Source organism: Palaemon carinicauda, chromosome 6, assembly GCF_036898095.1.
Source record: "Palaemon carinicauda isolate YSFRI2023 chromosome 6, ASM3689809v2, whole genome shotgun sequence".
NCBI lineage: Eukaryota > Metazoa > Arthropoda > Malacostraca > Decapoda > Palaemonidae > Palaemon > Palaemon carinicauda.
This window is the reverse complement of record NC_090730.1, coordinates 16,576,682-16,596,605: the sequence shown is the minus strand read 5'-3', so window position 1 is coordinate 16,596,605 and position 19,924 is coordinate 16,576,682. Positions and strand designations below refer to the sequence as shown.

The 19,924-nt window shown below is 45.5% G+C and overlaps 1 protein-coding gene across 1 annotated transcript in view; it reads left to right on the top strand.

Moving 5' to 3' along the window:
• LOC137642884 (golgin subfamily A member 6-like protein 22) overlaps positions 1-19,091 on the top strand; it is a 19,615-nt gene extending 524 nt beyond the window's left edge. The window contains exons 1-3 of the mRNA XM_068375751.1: positions 1-205; positions 371-640; positions 18,741-19,091. The exon at positions 1-205 is cut by the window's left edge and continues 524 nt beyond it. Coding sequence (XP_068231852.1) covers positions 1-205; positions 371-640; positions 18,741-19,091 — 826 coding nt within the window. The remainder of the gene's footprint in view (positions 206-370; positions 641-18,740) is intronic.
• Positions 19,092-19,924: the final 833 nt, after the last annotated feature.

The following is a 19,924-nucleotide window of genomic DNA, read 5'->3' as shown; positions in this document are numbered from 1 at the left end:
AAAGGAATTCTGCAATCAAGAAGTTATCCTGGAACAATATAAAAATGAATTAATGGAAAAACAAAAAGAAAATATTAAAATCAAAGAAAAATTGGATAAAGTTCGTCAGAACAAAAGGAAACTGGAAATATTCGCTGAAAAGAAAATGGAAGTAATAAAGCAGATTTCAGAACAGACGCAGGAATTGGAAGAAAGCCTCAATGAGGCAAAAATAAATGATCTGCTCAGGAATGAGCGCTACAAAGGCATTTTACAAGAGTTAGAAAATTACAAAAAAGAAAATTTGAAATTGAGTGACTTGGAGCAAAAAAACATCCAATTGAGTCAAGAACTGGAAACATTCAAATCTGAAAAAAATGTTGGTCTCAAGGACGAGCTGCTTGCAGCAAATGAGATCATCCCTTCACTCAAGGAGGAACTTGAAGAGGGAGATAAGACGAAAGAAGAAAACAGACATCGAATGACGAAACTGAGACTTAACAGGACAAGTTTAAAAATGGATAAGGATGATCAGAAGGATGTCCAAAAGGATGACAGAGACAATAAAAGTGAGGAAAAAGTAGTCGAGGCACAGGACCAGGATACCAACGGACGTAAGGCTGAGAAGGAGGAAGTTGGAGGCGCATCTGGTGTGGGTCAGGTGCTTGGCTGGCTACTAGCCTCAAAAGGCGCTCTCCATGGCACCAACAACAGCCAGGAAGAGCAGAAGCTCAAAAAGGAAATTTCCACGGACGAGGAGAAGGAGGAGGAGGAGAAGGAGAAGGAGGAGGAGGAGAAGGAGGAGAAGGAGGAGGAGGAGAAGGAGGAGGAGGAGAAGGAGGAGAAGGAGGAGGAGGAGAAGGAGAAGGAGGAGAAAGAGGAGGAGGAGAAGGAGGAGGAGGAGAAGAAAAAGGAAGAAAAGATTACAAAAACTACACGAAAACTTATCGTGTTTGACCTGGAACCCGAGAAGCCCAAAAGGGCCATCTCCTCATCCGACAGTAGTCACATCACCTTCCAAGGTGAAAAGATTAGAGTGACCACCACAAGGGACTCTGGCCTCAACAGGTACGTGACTGTCGACTTGCATGTGCCCAGGAGGTTCCACAGAGCCATATATGGAGTGGAAGGAAGGACGCTGATGGAAATCACCCGCCACAGTGGAGTCAGCTTAATAGATATGCCACAAAGGCACGAATATAGTCATTCAATCACCATCAGTGGTACTATTAAGCAGGTTCAGTTAGCAGCTGATCATATCGAATGGCTTCTGAGGACTCTCACCGGCACTTAAGTACTTTGATCAGCAAATGGATAAAAATGAAAAACACAAAAAAAAAAAAAAAATAAAAAATCCAAAAAAAGAAGAAAAAATGAAAACACCAAAAAAAGTTTTAAACATGAAAATATTTTTCCCATATTAGTTTAATTTCAGTTTATTTTGTGAGGGTAAGGAGATTAAGCCGAGTTTTGCCAGGACCAAACCTTCAAATAATTGTGCTCAATCCAATCAGGACAAGTTCGAGATACCACATCCAGAGGAAGGAGACGCCCCCCCCCCCCCCCCCGGGATCTTTAAACTGACAGACAGCTACAGGGAGGATACTTGGAAGGACTGACCAGCTTGGAGGATACAAGGCTTACTATCCAGCTTGAATTACAATTCTTGGAATAACCTGGAGGACAATGGCCTACTGAGGGAAGAAACCCCGCTGAGACTAGTATGCTTTGTACCTTGATGGACGAGTACAAGCCGTTTGTCAAGTGTACAAATGGTCGGATATCTAGATCTATTCTTTCGGATATCAACCTTCGGGTGGTTCTGGGGGAATGATCTAGAAGACCGGCTCTGCAGAGGGAACGAGCTAGGCTTCTTCTAGTAGGCAGTCTTGTCCTTAAAGGTTGGACCAAGATAATCAGCTAGTGAAGTAAGCTGCGCTTCTTCGGAGCAGGTCAGTCTGGAAAGGTGTTCTGATATCAAATGGCTGCTGATGAAGGTTGAAGAACTGGGATGAGCAGGGTAAGTTTTGGTCCTTACAATTGGCGAGTTGATGCCCTCACAATTTTATGAAAGGAATAGTATCTTCTTTTTCTTCTTTTTTTTTTAGGTTTAAGGTTTTTTTTTTTATGCTTAAGGTTTTTTTTTTTAGGCTTAATGTTTCTTTTTAGGCTTAAGGTATTTTTTTAGGTTTAAGGTCTTTTTTTTAAGTTTAAGGACTGGCTATGCAGGTGAAGAAACTCTGATAATGATGAATGAGCGTGTCTTGTTTGAGTGGGTAAAATGATGCTTGGCTTCACCAACCGGCCAAAAATTGATGCTTGGCTTCACCGTACTGCGCACTTGGCTTCGCCGACCGGCCCAAAAATGACGCTTGGCTTCACCGCCTGGCCTAAAATGGCGCTTGGCTTCACCACCTGGCCCACTTGGCTTCACTGCCCGGCCCAACAATGGCGCTTGGCTTCATTGCCTGGCCCGCTTGGCTTCACCGCCCGGCTTACAATGGCGCTTGGCTTCACCGCCTGGCCCGCTTGGCTTCACCGCCTGGCTTACAATGGCGCTTGGCTTCATCGCCCGGCTTACAATGGCGCTTGGCTTCATCGCCCGGCACAACAATGGCGCTTGGCTTCACTGCCTGGCCCGCTTGGCTTCATCGCCCGGCTTTCAATGGCGCTTGGCTTCATCGCCCGCCCCAACAATGGCGCTTGGCTTCACCGACCGGCTTACAATGGCGCTTGGCTTCACCGCCTGGCCCAATTGGCTTCACCACCTTGCCCGCTTGGCTTCACCGCCCGGCTTACAATGGCACTTTGCTTCATCACCCGGCTTAAAATGGCGCTTGGCTTCACCACCTGCCCCGCTTGGCTTCACCGCCCGGCTTACAATGGCGCTTGGCTTCACCGCCCGGCTTACAAAGGAACTTGGCTTCATCGCCCGGACCAACAATGGTGCTTGGCTTCACCGTCTGGCTTACAATGGGGCTTGGCTTCATCGCCCGGCTTACAATGGCGCTTGGCTTCATCGCCCGGCACAACAATTGCGCTTGGCTTCACCGCTTGGCCCGCTTGGCTTCATCGCCCAGCTTACAATGGCGCTTGGCTTCATCGCCCGGCACAACAATGGCGCTTGGCTTCATCGCCCGGCACAACAATGGCGCTTGGCTTCACCGCCTGGCCCGCTTGGCTTCACCGCTCGGCTTACAATGGCGCTTGGCTTCACCGCCTGGCCCGCTTGGCTTCACCGCCCGGCTTACAATGGCGCTTGGCTTCACCGCCCGGCTTACAATGGCGCTTGGCTTCACCGCCCGGCTTACAATGGCGCTTGGCTTCACCGCCTGGCCCGCTTGGCTTCACCGCCTGGCCCGCTTGGCTTCACCGCCCGGCTCACAATGGCGCTTGGCTTCACCGCCTGGCACAATTGGCTTCACCACCTTGCCCGCTTGGCTTTACCGCCCGGCTTACAATGGCACTTGGCTTCACCGCCTGCCACGCTTGGCTTCACCGCCCGGCTTAAAATGGCGCTTGGCTTCACCACCTGCCCCGCTTGGCTTCACCGCCCGGCTTACAATGGCGCTTGGCTTCACCGCCCGGCTTACAATGGCACCTGGCTTCATCGCCCGGACCAACAATGGTGCTTGGCTTCACCGCCTGGCTTACAATGGGGCTTGGCTTCATCGCCCGGCTTACAATGGCGCTTGGCTTCATCGCCCGGCACAACAATGGCGATTGGTTTCACCGCCTGGCCCGCTTGGCTTCATCGCCCGGCTTACAATGGCGCTTGGCTTCATCGCCCGGCACAACAATGGCGCTTGGCTTCACCGCCTGGCCCGCTTGGCTTCATCGCCCGGCTTACAATGGCGCTTGGTTCCATCGCCCGGCACAACAATGGCGCTTGGCTTCACCGCCTGGCCCGCTTGGCTTCACCGCCTGGCCCGCTTGGCTTCACCGCCTGGCTTCACCGCCTGGCTTACAATGGCGCTTGGCTTCACCGCCTGGCCCGCTTGGCTTCACCGCCCGGCTTACAATGGCGCTTGGCTTCACCGCCTGGCCCGCTTGGCTTCACCGCCCGGCTTACAATGGCGCTTGGCTTCACCGCCCGGCTTACAATGGCACTTGGCTTCATCGCCCGGACCAACAATGGTGCTTGGCTTCACCGGCTGGCTTACAATGGGGCTTGGCTTCATCGCTCGGCTTACAATGGCGCTTGGCTTCATCGCCCGGCACAACAATGGCGCTTGGCTTCACCGCCTGGCCCGCTTGGCTTCATTGCCCGGCTTACAATGGCGCTTGGCTTCATCGCCTGGCCCGCTTGGCTTCACCGCCTGGCCCGCTTGGCTTCACCGCCTGGCCCGCTTGGCTTCACCGCCCGGCTTACAATGGCGCTTGGCTTCATCGCCCTGCACAACAATGGCGCTTGGCTTCACCGCCTGGCCCGCTTGGCTTCACCGCCCGGCTTACAATGGAGCTTGGCTTCATTGCTCAGCACAACAATGGCGCTTGGCTTCATCGCTCGGCACAACAATGGCGTTTGGCTTCACCGCCTGGCCCGCTTGGCTTCACCGCCTGGCCCGCTTGGCTTCACCGCCTGGCCCGCTTGGCTTCACCGCCTGGCCCGCTTGGCTTCACCGCCTGGCCCGCTTGGCTTCACCGCCCGGCTTACAATGGCGCTTGGCTTCATCGCTCGGCACAACAATGGCGCTTGGCTTCACCGCCTGGCCCGCTTGGCTTCACCGCCCGGCTTACAATGGAGATTGGCTTCATTGCTCAGCACAACAATGGCGCTTGGCTTCATCGCTCGGCACAACAATGGCGCTTGGCTTCACCGCCTGGCCCGCTAGGCTTCACCGCCTGGCCCGCTTGGCTTCACCGCCCGGCTTACAATGGCGCTTGGCTTCATCGCTCGGCACAACAATGGCGCTTGGCTTCACCGCCTGGCCCGCTTGGCTTCACCGCCCGGCTTACAATGGAGCTTGGCTTCATTGCTCAGCACAACAATGGCGCTTGGCTTCATCGCTCGGCACAACAATGGCGCTTGGCTTCACCGCCTGGCCCGCTTGGCTTCACCGCCTGGCCCGCTTGGCTTCACCGCCTGGCCCGCTTGGCTTCACCGCCTGGCCCGCTTGGCTTCACCGCCTGGCCCGCTTGGCTTCACCGCCTGGCCCGCTTGGCTTCACCGTCCGGCTTACAATGGCGCTTGGCTTCATCGCTCGGCACAACAATGGCGCTTGGCTTCACCACCTGGCCCGCTTGGCTTCACCGCCCGGCTTACAATGGAGCTTGGCTTCATTGCTCAGCACAACAATGGCGCTTGGCTTCATCGCTCGGCACAACAATGGCGCTTGGCTTCACCGCCTGGCCCGCTTGGCTTCACCGCCTGGCCCGCTTGGCTTCACCGCCCGGCTTACAATGGCGCTTGGCTTCATCGCTCGGCACAACAATGGCGATTGGCTTCACCGCCTGGCCCGCTTGGCTTCACCGCCCGGCTTACAATGGCGCTTGGCTTCATCGCCCTGCACAACAATGGCGCTTGGCTTCACCGCCTGGCCCGCTTGGCTTCACCGCCCGGCTTACAATGGAGCTTGGCTTCATTAATCAGCACAACAATGGCGCTTGGCTTCACCGCCTGGCACGCTTGGCTTCACCGCCTGGCCCGCTTGGCTTCACCGCCTGGCCCGCTTGGCTTCACCGCCTGGCCCGCTTGGCTTCACCGCCAGGCTTACAGTGGCGCTTGGCTTCATCGCCCTGCACAACAATGGTACTTGGCTTCACCGCCTGGCCCGCTTGGCTTCACCGCCCGGCTTAAAATGACGCTTGGCTTCACCGCCCGGCTTACAATGACGCTTGGCTTCACCGCCTGGCCCGCTTGGCTTCACCGCCCGGCTTACAATGGCGCTTGGCTTCACTGCCTGGCCCGCTTGGCTTCACCCCCCGGCTTACAATGGCGCTTGGCTTCACCGCCCGGCTTACAATGGGGCATGGCTTCACCGCCCGGCTAACAATGGCGCTTGGCTTTACCGCCCAGCTTACAATGGTGCTTGGCTTCATCGCCTGCCCCAACAATGGCGCTTGGCTTCACCGCCCGTCTTACAATGGTGCTTGGCTTCACCGCCTGGCCCGCTTGGCTTCATCGCCTGGCCCGCTTGGCTTTACCGCCCGGCTTATAATGGCACTTCGCTTCACCGCCTGCCACGCTTGGCTTCACCGCCCGGCTTAAAATGGCGCTAGGCTTCACCACCTGGCCCGCTTGGCTTCACCGCCCGGCTTACAATGGCGTTTGGCTTCACCGCCCGGCTTAAAATGGCACTTGGCTTCATCGCCCGGACCAACAATGGTGCTTGGCTTCACCGCCCAGCTTACAATGGCACTTGGCTTCATCGCCCGGCTTACAATGGCGCTTGGCTTCACCGCCCGGCTTATAATGGCACTTGGCTTCATCGCCTGGCTTAAAATGGCGCTTGGCTTCATTGCCCGGCTTACAATGGCGCTTGGCTTCATCGCCCGGCACAACAATGGCACTTGGCTTCAACGCCTGGCCCGCTTGGCTTCATTGCCCGGCTTACAATGGCGCTTGGCTTCATCGCCCGGCACAACAATGGCGCTTGGCTTCACCGCCTGGCCCGCTTGGCTTCATCGCCCGGCTTACAATGGCGGTTGGCTTCACCGCCTGGCCCGCTTGGCTTCACCGCCTGGCCCGCTTGGCTTCACCGCATGGCACGCTTGGCTTCACCGCCCGGCTTACAATGGCGCTTGGCTTCACCGCCTGGCCCACTTGGCTTCACCGCTTGGCTTACAATGGAGCTTGGCTTCACCGCTTGGCTTACAATGGCGCTTGGCTTCACCGCCTGGCCCGCTTGGCTTCACCGCCCGACTTACAATGGCGCTTGGCTTCACCGCCCGGCTTACAATGGCGCTTGGCTTCATCACCCGGCCCAACAATGGCGCTTGGCTTCACCGCCCGGCTTACAATGGCGCTTGGCTTCACCGCCTGGCCCGCTTGGCTTCACCGCCTGGCCCGCTTGGCTTTACCGCCCGGCTTACAATGGCGCTTGTCTTCACCACCTGCCACGCTTGGCTTCACCGCCCGGCTTAAAATGGCACTTGGCTTCACCGCCTGGCCCGCTTGGCTTCACAGCCCAGCTTACAATGGCGCTTGGCTTCACCGCCCGGCTTACAATGGCACTTGGCTTCATCGCCCGGACCAACAATGGTGCTTGGCTTCACCGCCTGGCTTACAATGGCGCTTGGCTTCACCGCCCGGCTTACAATAGCGCTTGGCTTCACCGCCCGGCTTACAATGGCGCTTGGCTTCATTGCCTGGCCCAACAATGGCGCTTGGCTTCACCGCCCGGCTTACAATGGCTCTTGGCTTCACCGCCAGGCCTAAATATGACGCTTGGCTTCACCGCCTGGCAAAACAATGGCCCTTGGCTTCACCACTGAATTTCAAATGTCATCAGTCACGACTGACTGCTAATAGGCTAGCTGGAGTGAGGGAAGTTGGCTAAAAGCTATTTCAGTAGGAAGGGCAACCTCTGGCGCGGCGGAAAAACCCGTAAGTTCAATGCCCAGAAAACTGAAGTAGGTTTCAGATTGCTTCTCTAAGTAATCCAACCCAAATAAAAGGCATGACTGATCTTAATAGGCTAGCTGTAGTGAGGGAAGTTGGCCAAAAGCTATTTCAGTAGGAAGGGCAACCTCTGGCGCGGCGGAAAAACCCGTAAGTTCAATATCCAGAAAACTGAAGTAGGTTTCAAATTGCTTCTCTAAGTAATCCAACTCAAATACAAGTCATGACTGATCTTAATAGGCTAGCTGTAGTAAGGGAAGTTGGCCGAAAGCTATTTCAGTAGGAAGGGCAACCTCTGGCGCGGCAGAAAAACCCGTAAGTTCAATGCCCAGAAAACTGAAGTAGGTTTCAAATAGCTTCTCTAAGTAATCCAACTCAAATAAAAGTCAGGACTGATGTTAATAGGCTAGCTGGAGTGAGGGAAGTTGGCTGAAAGCTATTTCAGTAGGAAGGGCAACCTCTGGCGCGGCGGAAAAACCCGTAAGTTCAATGCCCAGAAAACTGAAGTAGGTTTCAAATTGCTTCTCTAAGTAATCCAACTCAAATACAAGTCATGACTGATCTTAATAGGCTAGCTGTGGTGAGGGAAGTTAGCCGAAAGCTATTTCAGTAGGAAGGGCAACCTCTGGCGCGGCGGAAAAACCCGCAAGTTCAATGCCCAGAAAACTGAAGTAGGTTTCAGATTGCTTCTCTATGTAATCCAAATCAAATACAAGTCATGACTGATCTTAATAGGCTAGCTGTAGTGAGGGAAGTTGGCCAAAAGCTATTTCAGTAGGAAGGGCAACCTCTGGCGCGGCGGAAAAACCCGTAAGTTCAATGCCCAGAAAACTGAAGTAGGTTTCAAATTGCTTCTCTGAGTAATCCAACTCAAATACAAGTCATGACTGATCTTAATAGGCTAGCTGTAGTGAGGGAAGTTGGCCAAAAGCTATTTCAGTAGGAAGGGCAAACTCTGGCGCGGCGGAAAAACCCGTAAGTTCAATGCCCAGAAAACTGAAGTAGGTTTCAAATTGCTTCTCTAAGTAATCCAACTCAAATACAAGTCATGACTGATCTTAATAGGCTAGCTTTGGTGAAGGAAGTTAGCCGAAATCTATTTCAGTAGGAAGGGCAACCTCTGGCGCGGCGGAAAAACCCAAAAGTTCAATGTCCAGAAAACTGAAGTAGGTTTCAAATTGCTTCTCTATGTAATCCAACTCAAATACAAGTCATGACTGATCTTGATAGGCTACCTGTAGTGAGGGAAGTTGGTCGAAAGCTATTTTAGTAAGAAGGGCAACCTCTGGCGCGGCGGAAAAACCCGTAAGTTCAATGCCCAGAAAACTGAAGTAGGTTTCAAATTGCTTCTCTAAGTAATCCAACTCAAATATAAGTCATGACTGATCTTTATAGGCTAGCTGTAGTGAGGGAAGTTGGCCAGAAGCTATTTCAGTAGGAAGGACAACCTCTGGCGCGGCGGAAAAACCCGTAAGTTCAATGCCCAGAAAACTGAAGTAGGTTTCAAATTGCTTCTCTAAGTAATCCAACTCAAATACAAGTCATGACTGATCTTAATAGGCTAGCTGTAGTGAGGGAAGTTGGCCAAAAGCTATTTCAGTAGGAAGGACAACCTCTGGCGCGGCGGAAAAACCCGTAAGTTCAATGCCCAGAAAACTGAAGTAGGTTTCAAATTGCCTCTCTAAGTAATCCAACTCAAATACAAGTCATGATTGATCTTAATAGGCTAGCTGTAGTGAGGGAAGTTAGCCGAAAGCTATTTCAGTAGGAAGGGCAACCTCTGGCGCGGCGGAAAAACCCGTAAGTTCAATGCCCAGAAAACTGAAGTAGGTTTCAAATTGTTTCTCTAAGTAATCCAACTCAAATACAAGTCCTGACTGATCTTAATAGGCTAGCTGTAGTGAGGGAAGTTGGCCAAAAGCTATTTTAGTAAGAAGGGCAACCTCTGGCGCGGCGGAAAAACCCGTAAGTTCAATGCCCAGAAAACTGAAGTAGGTTTCAAATTGCCTCTCTAAGTAATCCAACTCAAATACAAGTCATGATTGATCTTAATAGGCTAGCTGTAGTGAGGGAAGTTAGCCGAAAGCTATTTCAGTAGGAAGGGCAACCTCTGGCGCGGCGGAAAAACCCGTAAGTTCAATGCCCAGAAAACTGAAGTAGGTTTCAAATTGTTTCTCTAAGTAATCCAACTCAAATACAAGTCCTGACTGATCTTAATAGGCTAGCTGTAGTGAGGGAAGTTGGCCAAAAGCTATTTTAGTAAGAAGGGCAACCTCTGGCGCGGCGGAAAAACCCGTAAGTTCAATGCCCAGAAAACTGAAGTAGGTTTCAAATTGCCTCTCTAAGTAATCCAACTCAAATACAAGTCATGATTGATCTTAATAGGCTAGCTGTAGTGAGGGAAGTTAGCCGAAAGCTATTTCAGTAGGAAGGGCAACCTCTGGCGCGGCGGAAAAACCCGTAAGTTCAATGCCCAGAAAACTGAAGTAGGTTTCAAATTGTTTCTCTAAGTAATCCAACTCAAATACAAGTCCTGACTGATCTTAATAGGCTAGCTGTAGTGAGGGAAGTTGGCCAAAAGCTATTTTAGTAAGAAGGGCAACCTCTGGCGCGGCGGAAAAACCCGTAAGTTCAATGCCCAGAAAACTGAAGTAGGTTTCAAATTGCCTCTCTAAGTAATCCAACTCAAATACAAGTCATGATTGATCTTAATAGGCTAGCTGTAGTGAGGGAAGTTAGCCGAAAGCTATTTCAGTAGGAAGGGCAACCTCTGGCGCGGCGGAAAAACCCGTAAGTTCAATGCCCAGAAAACTGAAGTAGGTTTCAAATTGCCTCTCTAAGTAATCCAACTCAAATACAAGTCATGATTGATCTTAATAGGCTAGCTGTAGTGAGGGAAGTTAGCCGAAAGCTATTTCAGTAGGAAGGGCAACCTCTGGCGCGGCGGAAAAACCCGTAAGTTCAATGCCCAGAAATCTGAAGTAGGTTTCAAATTGCTTCCCTTATTCTTCCGACTCAAATATAAGTCATGAATTATCATAATACATTTATGAAGTACTGATGAATTATGAATTGAGATGAAAAGGAAATAAAAAAAAGAGGGAAGGAAGAAAGGGTCGTGGGAACCAAGCCTGCCATAATGGATGTGGGCAAAACCCACCTGATGAGCTCTTTGGTCAGAGCGAAACCCTTATGTATGTCACTTTGGTAGTGGTATGTATGAATATATTAATTTTTATATATATATACATATATATATATATATATATATATATATATATATATATATATATATATATATATATATATATATATATATATATATATATGTATGACATATTCACACACATGGCTTTCTGGTAGAAGGGAGTGTATAATTAGAATCCCATTGATGGTTAAGTGTTGGCCTTCAAATGGCGATGCTTACAGCTCCATCTATCATGAGCTGGCCTTCGTTCCTCTCCTTCTGAACAATGTGTGTTCCATCAAATCAAGCCGTATGAGAGGGTTTCTGGTCGTGGACATCAATATAGTGTTGGTTTACCCAGAGGAAATATGTGAATCACGACACCCTGAAGATGTACGCAAGCCAGCAGAAATCGGGGGTCAATGAACGAACATTATATTGATATCCATGACGAGAAACCCTCTCATACAGAATGATTTGATGGAACACACATTGTTCAGAAGGAGAGGAACGAAGGCCAGCTCATGATAGCTCAAGCTGTAAGCATCGCCATTTAAAGGCCAACACTCAACATTCAATGGGATTCTAGTCATACACTCCCTTCAAGATGAAAGCAATATGGATAATCTCTGTGGTGGTGTATGTGCCTGCTTATGTGTCTGAGTGTGTATGCATATATATATATATATATATATATATATATATATATATATATATATATATATATATATATATATATATATATATATATATGTATATATATATATATATATATATATATATATATATATATATATATATATATATATATATATATATATATATATATATATATATATATACACTCTCTCACACACACATATATATATATATGTATATATATATATATATATATATATATATATATATATATATATATATATATATATAAGTAAATAATCAACAATTATCCTCTTCTTAATCTAAGGATTTTTTAAATTTGTAATAGTTTAAATTTCCAATTTTTAGTTTTATATAGAATATATTTTTAAAATATTCAATTATAATTTTTGTAGAACCTCATACATAAAATGAATCTAAAGTTCATATTAATCTCTCTCTCTCTCTCTCTCTCTCTCTCTCTCTCTCTCTCTCTCTCTCTCTCTCTCTCTCTCTCTCTCTCTCTCTCTCAGGATCTTCATAAATAAACAATCAACATAATACTATACACAATATTATCAACGTAATTCTAATAAATATTCCTTCTCTAGAAGTTTTATTACCTCCACCAACCAAGTTGGAAGGAGGTTATGTTTTCGCCCCTGTTTGTGTGTGTGTCTGTTTGTGAACAGCTTCCGGGCCCCAATTTTAATCGTAGAGTAATGTAAAAAGCCGGAAAGGATCAAATTTTGGAAGGTCAAGGTCATACGGCAAGGTCACGGTCAAGCAAAATGTCCAATTCACGTAATCAGCCACAAGTTTAGACATCGTTGTCACGGACGCTTCAAACTTGGTTCATATTTGAGTGTGTGAAAATCCACGCCAATTTGATATATGTTAAGGTCAAAGGTCAAGGTCAGGAAATAAGCTGCCGTGGCGGAGGTTTGCGCTCTATTGAGTGCTCCTGTCGTTCCAGCTGTAACCAAGTTGTGGAATGATCTTCCTAATCAGGTAGTTGAATTGGTAGAACTTCAAAAATTCAAACTTGCTGCAAATGTTTAATAATGATAATAATAATAATAATAATAATAATAATAATAATAATAATAACAAATATTTTTATGTTGTGTTGAACTGGTTGACATAATTCTTTTTTTATAGTTTATATATGAAAGATCTGTTTAATGTTGTTGCTGTTCTTAAAATGTTTCATCTTAATTGTTCATTACTTCTCATATAGTTTATTCCTTTCCTTATTTCCAATCATCACTAGGCTATTTTTCCCTGTTGGAGTCCTTGGGGTTATAGCATCCAGCTTCCCCAACTAGACTTGTAGCTTAGCTAGTAACAACAACAACAACAACAACAACCACATGAACATAAACAATTACAGAAACAACAAAAATAACATCAGCAACAACAACAACAAAAACAATAATAATAATAATAATAATAATAATAATAATAATAATAATAATAATAATAATAATAATAGTCAGATAGTACTACATTAGCTTTCTCTCTCTGGTTATGGCTCATTTTTCCTTTGCCTACACATACACCGAATAATTTGGCACATTCTTTCCACATCCTCTCGCTTTAGTTGCAAAAGAAGGATGCTTCAAGCCCCAGGGCTCCAACGAGGAAAATAGCCCAGTGAGGAAAGGAAATAAGGAAATAATTAAACCATATATGAGAAGTAATGAATAAAAGATATAAATGAATAAATCTACCATATGTAAACTATGAAAACAAAACAATTTGCTGTAAGTTTGAATATCTGCGGTTTAAAGGCCATTCATGAAGGGCAGAGGCAAAGGACAGTGACATTGCCCTATCAAGCAGGACAATGCCCCAGAGGCTGTGCTGTTTCTCTGCATTCTAGTAGATAGTGCAGGAGGGCTTGTTGCGGTATGACATCACAGTGTTCACACCTTCTCTGGATGTCATCTACTAGTTCCCAGTTTGCTTTGTATCCCAGCCGGAGTCTGTGTATACATACAGCCTGTTTCCTTGGGGTGTGTCTGTCTATGGGAGGAGGTTCTAGTTCCGTGGCCCATTTGTACCATGTTGCAGAGGGAGAGCCATTCTCTATCCTCATATGTAGTTCCTTGATTAGGATGTCCTTGAGCTGTGTCTTTATTTTGCTTTTGATTTGTTGCAGTGCAGGCTGTATGTGCACCTGTACATTGTGAATGTATTTGGTGCTTTTGGCTAGCTCATCAGCCTTTTCATTCCCTGGTATCCCGATGTGACTGGGGATCCAGTTTAGTGTTACTAATCTGTTCCTTTCATTATGCTGATTTAAGAGGATTTTAATGTCTGCTATCAAGGATTTGTTTTCTTTGTTTTTGTTCTGCTGTAGGGCTTGCACTGAGGATCGTGAATCAGTATGAATGACTACTGGTCCCTCCTCAATTTCAATAGAGTGTTTTAATGCTTGCTGTATTGCAACAAGCTCTGTCTGCAGGGTGGAGACATTATTGGATGTTCTCCAGCAAGCTGTGAAATTGCAGGAGTGAACTGCCGCTCCTGCTGTTTGGGTTCCAGGATCTACTGTACCATCAGTATAGTAGATCTGTGCCCCTATTGTCTCTACAGAGTTTATAGCTGCTTCTGCTGCGTTTCTAAGTTCCTCTATTGTACAGTTTTCTTTTACCCTTGGGAGTTTGGTGTAGTTGAATTTAGCAACTTGTTTTTTCCATGGTGGAATGTGTATTGTACTCTGTGCTGTGTCAGGGTTTAGTTGTAGGATTGTTTCTGTTAGGCCAAGTCTTTTAATGTTATTGCTCTGGTCTTTGCCATAAGAACTTGGGGTTTGCACCTCAGGATGTTTGGATAGTTCCTCTCTTACTCTTTTTTTGGTGATTGAGTCTCTGTCTGACAGGAACATCTTTGCAACTATGCTTGCACTTCTTGGTGCAATTCTGTCCTCAAGGGTTGGTAGTCCAGTTTCCAACCTTAGGTTGCACAGTCTTGTCCACATTGGAGCTCCTAACATGAGCCTCATGGCATTGTTTTGAATCACTTCAATTGTGCTTTTTTGTAGATCTGTTAGCCCCAGGAGTGTTGGGGCGGCATAATCTACTAATGATCTGGAACAAGCCAGATAATATTTCTTTTGGACGTGTTCATTTGCTCCATCATTGAGACTGCTCATATATCTCATAGCTGCATTCCTGGCATTTGTTCTTTCCTTGAGATATTTTATCTCATCCTTGAAAGTGAGCTGTTTGTCTGTTATTACTCCCAGGTATGTGTATCTGTCCACCCATTCTAGGGGTTCCATTCCTATTGTGAGTGGTTGTACAGTGTTTGGGGCTTTGATTGTCATTGCTTTTGTTTTGTCAATGTTTATTTTTAGTCCAAGCTCATTGGATTTGTGGCTGATGGCATTGAGTGCTCTTTGCATTTTTATTGTCCTGACTGGCCCTTGAGCTATTACACATACGTCATCTGCATAGATAAATATATTTACTCCTTCTGGTAGCTGAAGTGAGGCTATATTTTCCATGAGGATGTTGAAAAGGAGGGGGCTTAGAATTCCTCCTTGTGGCGCACCATTTTCTAATTCATATGTGGATATCACTCCTTGAAATTTGACTCTGGCTTGCCTTCCAAGCATGTAGTTTTTAGTCCATGCTAGTAGGTGTCCTTTGACTCCTTTTTTAGCTACTGATTGCAGCACTGCAACTGGGCTTGCTAGCTCGAAGGCTTTTTCGAAGTCTATGAAGACTATTGTTGCCTTGTTTTGATTTATGCAGCTTAATACATCTGTGATGCATTCAGAGGTACCAATTCCCTCCTGATATGCATATAGCTGCTTGTTTAGGGGGCCAATTTTGTATTTTAACCTGTTTAGGACCATTTTTTCTCCTGTTTTTTCCATACAGGATACTAAGGCTATTGGCCTAGGGTTTGTTGGATCCTTTGGCTTAGGGATTGGCTGTGTATCTTGTTGTCTCCAGGTTTGAGGCCTTGTGTGCTCAAGGTGTGTTTTGTTTAGTAACCTTAGGAATGCAGTTTCACCTGCTGGACCCATGTGTTTGATCATTGTGTAGGTGATTTTGTCAGCTCCTGGTGCAGTGTCTTTCCCTGTCTTTTGTACTGCTCTTAGCTCCTCAACTGTGTATGGGGTGTCTGTGTCATCCTGCTGAAGGCAGGCTGTGTTGATCTCTTCCCATCTGGATGGTGCCAGTTGCTCTTGTTGCATTCTGGTTTCAGGGGAGAGATTGATTGACAATGTGCTGTTTGCAAAAGATGTTGCAATTCTTTCAGCCTCCTCATGTGGGTGTGGGTGTGTGGCAATTGGAGTCTTCTTCTTTTTTCCGGCTACTCTGCGTAGCCATTACCAAAGCTGAGTTAGAGTGGTGTATTCTGACAGGTTTGAACACCATTCCATCCATTTTTCAATTCTGATTTCATGGATTCTTTCATTTGTTTCAGTTCTGACTGTTTGTAGTAGCTCTCTGTTTTCTACTGTGGATCTTCTTCTGTATATTTTTGTGACTCTGTTTAGTCTGGTTTTTAGTCTTCTGACTTCTGGGCAGTAGTACCAGGAGTCCTTGTATGTGTAGTTACCTTGTGTTGTCTTTAGTGGCATACCTCTGTTGGCTGCATTGTGAAAGGCCTCAACTAGGTCTTTTTCTAGTTGATCTATGTCCTCTGGAGGAACGTAGCTGACTGCCCATTCCTCTATGGCTAGTTGGAAACAGACCCAGTCTGCTAGATCCTGATTCCATCTTGGTGGAGGTGGTGGAATAGGAGGAAGTTGTTGCATCTCCAATTCTGTTACTGTGGCAAAGTGATCACTAATCAGGGTTGAGTGTACTTGCCACTTGGTTAGATGTCTAATTGCTGTTGTGACAAAGGTCAGATTCAGTCTGCCTCCTCTTACATGTGTTGGATGCCCTGTGTTTAGTAGGGTAACGCCTTCAAACTCCTCTAGGGCGAAGGCTATGTGTTCCCCAGAGGGGTTTGTTCTTGATGGGGATGATAAAATGGGGTGATGTGCATTGAAGTCCCCACAGATAATTGTTGGTGTTCTTTCTGTGTGAGTAAAGAGTTGTGTCAGCTGCAGCTCTCCTGTGTCTTCCCTGTTTATTTTCCTGTATATGTTGTATATGTCAATTTTTTGATTCAGTAGTGTTATTGTTACTGCTATTGTCTCTATGTTGATACCGCAAGGGATGGGGTTGTGTAATCTTGTTGTTGGTATGCTTGTTTTAACCAGTGTGGCTAGGCCTCTGTCTGTGCCTATCTGTGGTGTTGTGTAGGCATTGTAGCCTGGTATTTTGATCTTCCTTTCTGTTGTTAAGTGTGTTTCCTGTAGCAGGATAATGTCTATGTCCTCTGTTTTGCATACTGCAATTAGGGAGGATATTTTAGGTCTTACTCCGGCTGAGTTCCAGTTTAGAACTCTTATACCTGATTGTATGTCGAAGAGTACTGTCTTGGGTCCCTGGAGGCAAAGGCAATTGCCTTGACCTCAGTGGATGAAGTGGATGAGGTGGATGGGGTGAGAGTGGATGAAGGAGTGATGGTTGGAATGAATGGGATGATAGGGGTGGGGTCACCTCCAATATCTATAGATTCCAGAATTTCGGGTGTAGAAGAGTTTGGTTGTTAGGGGGGGAGGACGACAGGCAGAAGCAGGACGCTGGGCAGGGGGGGGGGGGGGCAGGGCTGGGGAGGACACCAGGATGGGGGAAGTACTACTTGTTAGAGCTGTGAGCTGTGTGATATCTGGGAAATCTCAAAAAATATTCATGAACGTAAATTCAATATAATTTCATGGTTCCTAATTATATCATTATAATAATACTTTACTTCCAATTATATTGTATGTTTGATGCGATATTTAGAAAAAGTAGTTTTTTTACTAGGTTACATTGCCCTGTAATACACTATAATAATACCATATATATATATATATATATATATATATATATATATATATATATATATATATATATATATGTGTGTGTGTGTGTGTGTGTGTGTGTGTGTGCAATATATATATATATATATATTGAAAGAGAGTGATTCTAAAGGCGTGAAGTGTGGGATATGGCAGAGTAGGTTTTTAGAGCTGTTACGGGGATCGAGGCATTTTGTTTGAAAGTAATTCACTAATCAGTATAATATTCTCGGCAGTGATTCCAAATCATAATTATGTTGTATAGACCCACTTGTTGCCATTTGATATAACATTCTAAAAGAACATTTATTGCCTAAAATAATGAACTTTGGTATAGTTTGGAAATTTTGTCCAGACTGAAAAACCTTACTTATACCAATTCACGAGTCCAATAACAACTCATTTTCCTTAGATAGAATATCTACAACTGGTATGAACAATTCAGCATATATGAAAAAGTATTTCAGGGAACATAGTGTGTGAGCAGTCAATCATCAAGACGGCAAGTCTATGAGGATGGTTTACATAATCACACACTGAGGAATAAAGAAAAATTGACATGAAAACACTGGGAATGTTGCCTTGGATTTTCTGTATATCATCTCCACGGTGATCACTCGTTTTGGAAAAATGTCATCTTTACAGATGAAAAACATTTTACATCAGTGGAAGCACGAACAAGGCATTGCTGGAGGTGACGGAATACCCGCTATGACTAGACAAATATTCAGAAGTGAGATAAGAATGGAAGAGTTCGTATTATTTTGTGGGGTTGGATGATTATTTGGAAGGTTCATGGGCAATGATTACGTTGATCCTCCCAATTGAGTCTGTACTTTATCCAATGATGCAGGCTTGTACTTCTGCAACAAAGGATATTTCCTCCTCTTAAAAAAAAAGTAAAAAAAAAAAAAAAAACAAGTTGATCCTCCCAATTGAGTCCGTACTTTATCCAATGATGCAGGCTTGTACTTCTGCACCAAAGGATATTTCCTCCTCAAAAGAACAAAAAAAGGAAAAAAAAGTTCCTTTTTCTCTCCATCTTCCTTAGTCCAACCAGTTGATCCTCCCAATTGAATCTGTACTTTATCCAATGATGCAGGCTTGTACTTCTGCATCAAAGGATATTTCTTTCTCAAAAGAAGAAGAAGAAAAAAAGTAGTTTCTTTTTCTCTCCATCTTCCTTAGTCCAACCAGTTGGTCCTCCCAATTGAATCCGTACTTTATCCAATAATGTAGGTGTGATAATATCAGTTGGTCTTAGCTGTTTCTTACTGTCAATGTTTGAGTATTTATATTGTTTTGTTTATTGTTTTGTTCTTCCTATGTTAATGTTTTATAGCATGATTTTCATAAGTTATGTGTTTGTGTTAACATGTGCATTTATGTTGATATTCATTGTTGTCTTTCTTTGTTACAGATATGGTAGTTTGCTAATGTGTTGAATAAAGCTTGGAAATTATCACCAAGTATTACTTTCATTACAATTTATTCAACACATACTCATCATGGCTAAGTTACTGAAGCCGTCCAGACTGGACACGGATCCCAGCTCGTCCAATGCAGCCAAAGAGTGGAAGCACTGGCATAGAACATTCACTAATTTCATAGAAGAAAGTGGAGATGCTGCACCAGACAAGTTGAGGGAATTAGAGAATTGTGTGTCCTCGAGTGTATATGAACTGATCGAAGACTGTAGTATTTTTGAGAGTGCAATCGCTAAACTGGATAGTGTTTATGTCAAGTTGCCAAATGAGATTTTTGCTAGACATGTTTTAGCGACGCGACGACAGCAGTCATGAGAATCCATTGATGAATTTCTGCGTGAGTTACATAAACTTAGCAAAAACTGCAACTTCCAGCCAGTCACAGCAGAACAATATCGGCAAGAGCTAGTACGTGATGCATTTATCAATGGTATTGCCTCAGTATTTATTCGTCAGCGGTTACTAGAGAATAAGTCACTGAATCTGGAAACTGCACACAGTCAAGCTCGTACGTTGGATCTTGCCCAGCGCAGTGCCGACGCATATGCATCGCCACCTGTTCCTCATACTGCTGCTTTAGTTCCAATTGAGTCCGTACTTTATCCAATAATGCAGGCTTGTACTTCTGCACCAAAGGATATTTCCTCCACAAAAGTAGAAGAAAAAAAAAAAGAGTAGTTCCTTTTTCTCTCCATCTTCCTTAGTCCAACCAGTTGATCCTCCCAATTGAGTCCGTACTTTATCCAATAATGCAGGCTTGTACTTCTGCACCAAAGGATATTTCCTCCTCAAAAGTAGAAGAAAAAAAGGAGTAGTTCCTTTTTCTATCCATCTTCCTTAGTCCAACCAGTTGATCCTCTCAATTGAGTCCGTACTTTATCCAATAATGTAGGCTTGTACTTCTGCATCAAAAGATATTTCTTCCTCAAAAGAAGAAAAAAAAAGTAAAAAAGTAGTTCCTTTTTCTCTCCATCTTCCTTAGTCCAACCAGTTGGTCCTCCCAATTGAGTCCGTACTTTATCCAATAATGTAGGCTTGTACTTCTGCATCAAAGTATATTTCTTCCTCAAAACAAGAAGAAAAAAGAGAAAAAGTAATTCCTTTCACTCTCCATCTTCCTTAGTCCAACCAGTTGGTCCTCCCAATTA